General features: G+C 41.7%; 1 protein-coding gene across 3 annotated transcripts in view; it reads left to right on the top strand.

The window, feature by feature from the left end:
* The first annotated feature begins 353 nt into the window (after positions 1-353).
* The window catches only part of LOC308312540 (glutamate receptor 2-like), a 62,402-nt gene continuing 52,325 nt past the window's right edge, over positions 354-10,430 (top strand). For all 3 annotated transcript variants that reach the window (XM_080759157.1, XM_080759158.1, XM_080759156.1), the window contains exon 1: positions 354-480. In XM_080759157.1, the coding sequence (XP_080615283.1) occupies positions 402-480 (79 nt within the window). In that variant the 5' untranslated portion in view covers positions 354-401. The remainder of the gene's footprint in view (positions 481-10,430) is intronic.

Raw genomic sequence — 10,430 nt, 5'->3', positions numbered from 1 at the left:
GTGTGTGTGTGTGTGTGCGTGGGGGGGATACGACGCGAACAGGAGCACAGACAGCAAGATATCCGCAGAGGCTCCAGCAGCAGCAGCAGCAGACCCACACACACACCACAGACACACCACACGGTCCCTACAGGCAGGCAGGCAGCAGCCCACCTCACCTAACCTAAAACCCACACCGTTTCTAGCAGAGCCATGAGCGGGAGCCTCGCTGCTGCAGCCGCCGCGGCCTCTTCTGTCGAGTGACGGCGAGGAGGAGACAGCCAGCTAGGAGGAGAGGAGGTGGAGGTGGAGGAGCAGGAGCTATAGGAGGAGGAGGAGGAGGTGTCGTTTTTTTTTTTTTTTTTTGCCGAACGGGGAGAAGCTGAGGAGCAACAACATTACAACCCAACACCACCACCACCATGAAGCTTGCGCTGCTGGCGCTGCTCGCGCTCTCATGGCGCGAGGAGGCGTTCTGCGGCTCCCCCAGCGTCCAGATAGGTAACCGAATGGATTCTCTTCCCAGTTCCCACTCCCCCCCCCCCCACGCTTGCCGCTTGTCTCTATCGTTTCATTAACCTCTCCTCTCGTTCTTCTCCCTCTCTCCGTCGTGTTCCTTCCCTTCCCTTTCCTCTCCTCCGTTCCGATCGTTCCATCATTAGATAATGATGAAGGGGGACAAGCAGTCTCTCTCTCTCTCTCTCTCTCTCTCTCTCTCGAGCCCCCACCCCCTTTCCCTTTCGTGTCACCGCTGCATGCGGTGGCATTTAAATACTATGAAATTACAATAAGATAAGAATGTTTATTTATTTTTTCATTGTCGTTATTAGGCCTACTTGTGTTTCGGATTATTTCCGTTCAACTGGGTTTATAGGCCAAGCAACACTGTCTGTCAGTGCATTGTGTGTGTGTGTGTGTGTGTGTGTGTGTGTGTGTGTGTGTGTGTGTGTGTGCGTGCGTGTGTGCGCGCGTGCAGGAACCATAGCCAGAGGACTGTTGAAAAATGCTCCCCCCCCCCATCTTTAATAATTACGATCCAGAGCTGATCTGCAAGCTGTGTCAGCTACTGATCTGTGTCAGCTACTCAGCTTGCAGATCAGCTCTGGTTCGGCAATATGGTTGAGATGGGGATCTGTTGCCTAGTGATTTGCAGTGATTTGGGGACATTGCTGTTGTTTACACTTAACAGGCTATTTTTGGAGTGGAAACACATCTCAAGACTGTGCTATATATATGTGTGTTTCAATGACAGAGCAGGGAACAAATGCTTTAAAATATACTTTTTGTGAATTATTTTGACAATTGTTGATTAGACCAGGATGGACAGATGTATATATAGCCTATTGATGTTTACATGCTGGACCAGAGCCGTATTATACATAGCATACCCTACACAACATACCTACATATAGCCTACTGTATACATAGGGTTTGACCATTGCAGTTTTCACTGGCAGCCATGTTCTCCACATAGCCTTGCTCCCCGGCTGTTGCTAAGTAACTGACAATTCTTCATTTTTTCCCAACCCAGTTATTGAATATGTTTCATCATGGTGGCAATTCATATGAGCATTTTACATCATCTCCCTACGGTAGCGGTAACCTATAATTGTCGATGACGGCCAGCAACGTGCATGGTGTTTACTAGACCACTGTTCTCAAGCATGTTTTATGGCAAGGAGGAACCCCTAAATTGCATCGTATCCATTGTAGCGGTATATCCATTCAACGCAGAAGCAGCTGTCACACCACAGGCTTGCCGCTTTAAAGAAGTGGGTACAAGCTCAATGAAAGGCAAGAGTAAGACTATAGAGATTTGAGGAAGAGCAGGGGGAAAAAATGACAAATAATAAAGTATATCTTCCTAATATGAGTAGCGGGCGATAACAATACAAATATTCATCTAGCATGCAGTCGTTGCTGTCAGGAATAAATCTTGTATCTGCATGTTTCTATTGGTATGGTTTATTAGTTAGTAAATTAGTACGAAAAATAGTGACAATTTCAGATCTACAAGCTCTCAACGCATCATGAAATGACATGTGGGCTTGTAGATCGGTTATTTTCACTACTTATTTCACGTAATATTTGTTTAAAGTGCTGTAAACAAACAAATTAAAAGTCCATAGACTTGGCTGCTACTCTATACTTGTTACTTAAAAGTGCTACAATCAAACATTAAAAGTCCATAGACTTGGCACCACCAATGTTGCTTTTGTGTTGCATGTTGCGAGCCTGGTGATCGGCTTTCAGCTGTTCCTAATCTTCCTAGCTAGGGAGTAGGGACCCCCTAGAAACCCTGTCAATGACCCCTGGGGACCCCACTTCGAACCATGGTTTCACATCTGCCACATTTGTGTCTTCCTGTATGTGATGTGTACACTTATTTGCACAGTATCCTACATATTATTCATATCCACCCATATTTTGGCACCCTACTCGTGTGCTCGCATTTGTTTCTTATCTGAGTTTTTGGCACATTGATTTTTAATGGGTGTATTGCGGACATATTGCACAATTGCAAAGCATAAGGGCACAGTCACACTCAAATAATAATCAGAAGCGCCAGTGTTCCATTCACTCCCCATACTTATATGGGAGCAAGGGGTGGGGAGCGTCCCGTTGCAGCATTTTGACATGGCACACTTGAACCGTGTTGTTCAACATTGGTGAACATTGGTGATGATAGCCAAATTAAGCCAATACACTCCAATGTAAGTCAAACCAAATACTGTACATACCAGAATACTGCCCACAACAACCCAGCAAGATAACAGGGGACATTGCTGACTCTGACACCTTTTGACATGTGTTGGCTACAATGCTTCTGGCGCACATGTGTGACCGTACCTTAGAGTTATACAGATATGACGCTGCTTAGTCAGGTACACTGCCATTGGTGGCAGATATCTTTGGTGGCAGATATATCTTTGAGGTACCTTTAGTGACACTTACATTTGGCGTGAGGTGGTTGTCCTGACCCCTTGGTGTGAGGTGGTTGTCCCTGACGCTTTGCCAAAAATAGCTTATCTATTTAAGCTCACTATGTGTGATCCGATACCATGTAATTTATCACATAATATTTATTTTACAGAGTGATATTTTGAATTGATTACTGTTTTATATTCTTACTGTACAATTTACATGATTATTTTCATGTCTGTAACTCTTGAGAGTTACAGACATGTAAGGTTCCATTGGGAACCGCCCCAGGAACCCTGAGGGTCCCCGGACTCCACTTTGAGAACCACTGCCCTATACTAGATTTGTTTAACCCATTTTGACCTGAGATCAAATTCTAAAAATGTCTGTTTGAAAATGACAGTTTTCTGAAAAAGCTATGTTTCAATGTCAGTCGTTCTTCGATTTTTCAATAACTAAAGCATAACATAATGCTAACACCAAAAGGGGTTCCCGTCCAAAATGGGTTAAATTACACTACTATCGGATCGGTACTCGATATCGACTGATACGTAAGTTATCGGTATCGGTAGAGGGAAGGAGAAAAAAATCGTCACATCTCTAGTTGTGAGCTTCTAAATGGGCTATTTGTGGATTAGGATTTGTCTATTTACATTTACTGAAATGGTTCCAAAATATGTAAAAATCATCCTAAAATAGCAGATCTATTGCAACGTGTTGTGAGCTTGTAGATCGGTTCAGTTTCATGCGCACTCCATAATATTTTTCATGAACAATGAAATCCGCGAGTAGACTAAAAGTATTCTTCATTCTTCATTTTTACTTCAGTAACATTGCTTGAGTAAGTTTGGTTCCCTTGCAGCACTGGCCTAGCATGACGTTCGCAGAATAGGGCCGCTAGGGACCATGTGGCTAAATGGAGACCTGTGGGGTTGTCCATTTGCTGTGGAAATGTGAGGGAGTGTAATTTGAGTAAGTATGTGATTGTACCCAAAAGTACAATGACAGTGTCATGGCCAGTGGTGGACAAAGTACTCAACTTAAGTACTTGAGTCAAAGTATAGATACTCCTGGTTAAATGTTACTCAGTTGCATGTGAAAGTTGCTCTGTCAAAAGTACTGGAACGCTTCCTTAAAAAGCATAGCCTACTGTAAGTATTCTAAAGTACAGAGGATTTTACAGAAACCTTCAACAAATATCAACAATAGTGAAAATAGCAGAACTGCAAGCTCACAAGCTTCATTCATAATTGTGCCTTTTCTCTTTCTAGAAATGTAGTGCAGTCAAAAGTACAACAATTGTCTTTGACATGTAGTGGTCATCAAGTCAAATCAAGTATCCAAACGTACAAATACTCACTTTTACTATACCTTTTACCTCATGATAAATTGTATGCTTGATATATTTCAGTGAAATTTAGCACAGTCTTGCAGAAAATCTATGTGCATTGAGTTTTCTAATAGAAAACCTGGCACAAGAACTTTGACACACACAGACATGCACACGCACACACGCACGCACGCATACACACACTCATTTTCAGTAACTTTCCTGCTCAATTGAATCCATAGGTTTTGTGTTAGCCTTTCTATTTGCATATTTAAAAGTTTCTACTCTGCACATTTCTTCAGATTAGTTCCCATAATGTTCTCTGATTCATAATGTACCTTTAGTTTGCATGATAATATATACCCTCACAAAATCATCAGAAATGCAAATTGTGCAAAAAGACCTAATTGTGTCATTGTGAGAGAATCCAGAGGCTCAATAAATCTTCTATGTACTCTATTGTTGTCTGTGGCCTATATGATCAAAAGCCATTATTTACAGCCATAGTAAAACTGAAACAAACAAGAATGGCTTAACAAAACAGAAGATTAATGAGAAGCAATAACAGTACTGAAACGGGGGCCATATTTATACGTAGTGGCACACCAGTGTCGCTCACCCAAAATGGCCGATCACAACCAGTACACAACACGTTAGCTTTTTACAACTGCTATTTTTGGTGTGTGCCCGAGGCACTCTACAAGGTATGAGGCGTAATGTGTTGTAGACTACTAGAATGTTTTAATCCATTAGCTATACAAATACATTCATTATCATTATTAAAAACGATTATTAGATTTTAGCTATTTAGAACAGTGTTCATCTACCAGGAGAAGCCATGAAAGCCTAGTGGAAAGGATCACTTCCCGAGCCTATGGAATGGAAATCCATGCAGAAAAATTGATGACCAATATGATGACCAACAACAACAGTGGCATCTGCTCAAACATCAAAGTCAATGGACAGGCACTGGACACAGTGTCTAGCTACCTTGGAGCAAGCGTGTCCAATGAAGGATCCAAACAGAAATTGCTCAAACTGCCGCTGCCCTGGCAAAACTCATACAGAAAGACAAAAACTTCAGTCTGGCAAGGAGAGACCACTGCGATCACTTGTCATCTCTATCCTTCTATATGCTTGTGAAACTTGGACTCTTACAGCTGAGCTGCAGAAGAGAATACAGAGCATCAAGAAGAGATGCTACAGAAGACTCATGGGTATCTCCTACACCCAACATGTCACAAACAAGGAAGTACAGCAAAAGATACGCCAAGCCATCAGCCCATATGATGACCTTCTTGCCACTGTCATAAAGCGTAAACTGAGGTGGTATGGACACATCACACGATCCTCAGGCCTTGCAAAGGAGGCAGGAGAAGAGGGAGACAAAATGAAATATGGGAAGATAACGTTGGAGAATAGACTAACTTGGAACTCAGTGAGATCTGCCGAGGACAGAGAGGGATGGAGAGAGCTGCATGGTCAACAGATCGTCTGTGGTGCCCCAACGACCCTCCGGGATTACGGGATAGGTGAAGGTGAAGTTCGTCAAAAATAGCAGACACAGATAGCTCACAGCATGTCACCTTGTGCCGCATAGCGAGCTTGTGCATGGAATTCCTTTTAAATCTTTAGTGTTTGAAAACATGTTTTTTTTAACTCAAATCTTCTCTTCTGAGGGGTCCCTGACACATATTCATTCATTCAGTCATTCAGATGGTAGGGTCCGCGGTGGGTCCTTGGCACGAAAAGGTTTGAGAACTATACTGATTTTAGAATGCATTTGTAGAATATCTCGGGTTAAAGGTATAAATAGTCTCGGGTTAAAGGTATAAAATAGTACAAATGGAGACATTTGAAGTGCAGTGTGTTTGCTTGAACAGACATGTGACCCCGGTACGTGACCTATGAAATGTCAATGTCCTGCTTTGTCATGCGGTACAAGGTGACCACATGGGGCTTCATGTTGTGTTGTTCATGTTGTACATCGGTCCGCGAGGACCAGCACGCTTCAGCAGTCAAACAAATACATTAACCACTTAAGCCGCACATATTTCACATGTACAGTGTGGTGTCGTAAATAGCTGACGCAGACCTACAAGCTCACGATGCATAAATAGCCGGAATACAAGCTCACAGCGCATAAATAGCCGATGCACAATCTGACAACACCTAAACGGCAAATATACAAGCTATTCAATGCATGAATAGCCCATGAGCACGCTGATAACTCATAAATAGCCTATGCGCAATCTGACTTGCACTTAACACTTAAACGGACAATATTATTTGCAGATAAACATGCTCACAACACATTAGCCGACACAAACAAGCTCACAAGTTGAATTCACGTGACCGGGGTGGTTTACCAGACCATCCGAGAACCATCCTCGAGAACTTACCTTGTACCGTGCAAGTTGTACATTTATAAACATCATCAAACTTCTTTTAAACGCTATGCTGTAGTGCTGCACAATTTTTACTCTTAATGTCATATTTTTCATGAAATATTTTTTGCCTTTAGTCTGTAGTTGCTGAACATTACAACATTCATGTGGCACCTGGAGCCAACTACTGTGACTTTAAACAGACAACATCAAAGTGCTTGACTTAAACCTTAAAGTCTCTCTCTCTTGTAGCAAAAACTAATGTAAAAAATAATTGGACAGCCAACTAGTGCTTCACGATTATTGCTTAATTTAAGAAATGAGATTGCATATAGGTGTCTGAATCTATGGATCACAATCGTTTTTTGATAAATCATGCAGCACTACTATGTTGTACAATGTACATGACATGCTTGATTAAACCGCATGGACCATGGTTACTAATGCTATGCTGGCAATGTACACATAACTATTAACTAAAGCTTTAGCATTAGACTTTACTTAAATGATGACACAGCAAACCTATCTTCATATAATTGAGCCATTTGATGCAGAGTGGCTATTTTCATAATTTCTTCCCTCAGACCTGGTCTGAGGAAGAGCCATCTTTAATCCATTTTGCTTCAGACCCCCATCCCCCTTGTTTCCTAAATATCCATTTAGCTGGGGACCCCCTGGAACTCACTCAAGGACCCCTGGGGGTCCTTTGTGAATGAGAACCACTGTTGTAGACCATGTCTGCTTGTTCCTCTCACAACACCTGGCAACACTGACAGGAATGTGATTTATGATCCCAAGCTTATCAGTATGCAGCTAGAAGAGTGCCGAGTCATCAGAGGTGGACATCACACCGCTCAGCGCGGCCAGCATGTCATCAGAGGTGGACACCACACCGCTCAGCGCGGCCAGCATGTCATCAGAGGTGGACACCACACCGCTCAGCGCGGCCAGCATGTCGCTCAGGCATACATCACAGGCTTTAAAGTCCACTTGTGGTGGCCCACCTGACATGTTTTAACACTTTTACTGTCGTGTCAAAGTTGGAGAGAGAGAGAGAGAGAGAGAGAGAGAGAGATTTGGCATGGTGTTAGATATGGGCATGTTTAAAAAAAAAAAAACATTATGCCCAGACCCTTGTGGTCTGTTTGCAGTAGGGCTGTCAGTTCACCTCTATAATCCAATTCGAATTTCATTGCTTAATTATTTGTAATTTTCGAATATATTCGAATATTTACATTGTATTTTAGCTCATATTTAGCCTATAATAATACACAGAATAACAAGGTTTTGACGATGCACGTTCTGTCCACTAGAGGGCCCCCCCTTCCAAACGACAAAGCAGTATTTTCAGAACATGTAATAATGGTTTTCGGCACAAAATAGCGTTTAAACTGTTGTTTTATTGAGCACAGTGCACTCAGCACGGTAAGATTGTTGTCTGTCTATAGTGCAAATGCATTTTACAGTGAACGTTGTATACTTCTGATACAGTATAGTCTGAGTAGTGAGTAGGCTAGTCAGGAATCATGAACTTTTTCTTTTTTCTTTTTAAACGGAATGCTGTCACGATGAACAGGCCATCATTAGTAAATAGCAATGAAGATATATAGAGATTAGGGCTGCCGTAATTGTCCAAAAATTGGATTCGGATATTCGTTTTAAAAACCCACGTGGATTCGAACAATTCGAGCCATTCGGATTTCGGATTTCAATTCGAGCCAATCGGATTTTTTAATAATTATATTTACACCAATACAACCTGAGACATAACATTTAAGATCGCATTGCTGGCGCAACTCTCTCTCTCCGCGCATTGGTGTTGCTGAAAACTGAGATGGAACGGAACGCATACATTCTCCCTTCTCCAGTAAAACATTTTTCTTAAATGAGCAATCCTACCACACAGCCTTATCAAAACGAGGCACGGAGGCAGTGTTAATTCTGCTGCATTATTATTATCTGTGGACTGTGGGTCTGCTGCCGAGTGCCGACGTTATGAAACTTTTTAGCTGGCTAGCGCCTGTGCTCCGCTGTTATGCTAAAATTAGTGACCCTAAAGAATTCTGAGGCAACACGGCTTGAGACGAGGCAGCCAATCAGAACTGCGCTGCGCTGCGCTGTATAGTCTGTGTTTAGGAAATGTTGCTGCGAGGCAGCTGATTTATTCTTCAATGTATGCCGTTGTCGGCGTGTCGCGTGGCAAATATAACTAATCTACAAGCTCATAAGTCACAACGCTTACCCATGGCACCAAAACTAATAATAATAATAAATAAATAAATATTTTTTATTATTATTTTTAATTCGAACCTTAATTTTATATATTCGGTTATTAATTATTTTTTTTGATTCGAATCTATATTCGGATATAGAATATTCGTTGGCAGCACTAATAGAGATGCCTATATTTTGCGCTAAAGTAATTGTTGAATAACACATAAATGTAGGTTTTAACGCTAGAATGGCATTGTAGTGGACTATAGTGAGAGGCGAGATTGTCTTTCCTTCATTGCGGGACTGCAGGACTAGTCTGGAGATATAGTCGTGGATGATCAGCTTCAGACAGTCAGTGTTTTGGTTCGTACCTGGAGTTTTGCATTATCTCCGCTGTGCACAGCAGCACAGGGGAACTGTCTTTAATATATCCATGGTCGTTTTCAGTTGCTTTCCATGTGCAACACAAAAGTAGCCTACCATGTGTTTGTTTTGGTAATAGCCTACTGCAGGCGCAGCCATGCTGATTCACGTAATCGCGTAGGACAAAATGAAACCAGCCGGACCAACGTTAATGGTTTAATGCACGTAGGACCCGCATTTTCAAACTGTCCACAATATGCGACAGACTCGACGGTACTAATAAAACATGCGAGTGATTCTTCTTAGTTGCAGCGCGCTGTGCGACTGCGTGTGTGCATGCGTGCAGAGGAGGGAGGAGGTGACGAGGCGCGCGTGTGACCGTGTGTGCGTGCGTGCAGATGGGAGATTTCACAGCGGTAGATTCGTTACTCAATACATTTAGTGAGCGGATAAAATAACATAAAACAAAATAAAAATATTAAATAGAATTAATAAATGATAAAAGCTCCATTCGAATGGCAATTTTAGCTTTCGAATATATATATATTTTTTAATATTCGAATTTCTTTCATATTATGAAATTCGTTCTGACAGCCCTAGTTTGCAGTGACTCCAATATTAGATAAGATTAGGTATATAACTGAAACCCAAAATAATTGAATAGATTATCAATTCCTATTGGGTATGCTAAATAACATACTAAAATCTTAGGAAGAAGAACTAACTACTGTAAAGGCATAAAGAGAGACTATTCCACCCACACAGTCATTGTCTTGTCCCCAGTGGAGATAACATAGGCCTACAGAAAACAAAAAAGATATGAAAGACGGGAACATGTTGCAACGGAAACAACATCACTCTTCAGCAAAAGTGATCACAGACAAAAACAAAGGGAGCGTAATGTCACCCATTGGTTTCTTTCTACAGGTGCGTTTTGAAGCCTCTAGTTCAGCAAATAATGGTTGCAAGTGCAACCACAACCAGCGTGCTATTGGTGGGACCCAAGACTTAAAAGTAGTGATCAACCACAACCAGTGTGCTATTGGTGGGACAGAAGACTTGAAACTATAGTAATTGAAAACATCAAAAGTCTTAATGAAAAGCTTTACTAAGGCACTGAACAGTGTTTATTTGGTTGACTAAAACTGTGACAAACTTTTTTTTCCTATCCTTCTTCATTGACATAAACAAAAACTAAGCTACATGACTAAGAATAAATTAAATATACTGACAAT

Source organism: Protomyctophum bolini (genome assembly GCF_963924005.1).
Source record: "Protomyctophum bolini genome assembly, chromosome: 3".
Taxonomy (NCBI): Eukaryota; Metazoa; Chordata; class Actinopteri; order Myctophiformes; family Myctophidae; genus Protomyctophum; species Protomyctophum bolini.
The sequence above is the reverse complement of the archived record's forward strand: the minus strand, read 5'-3'. Positions and strand labels throughout refer to the sequence as shown.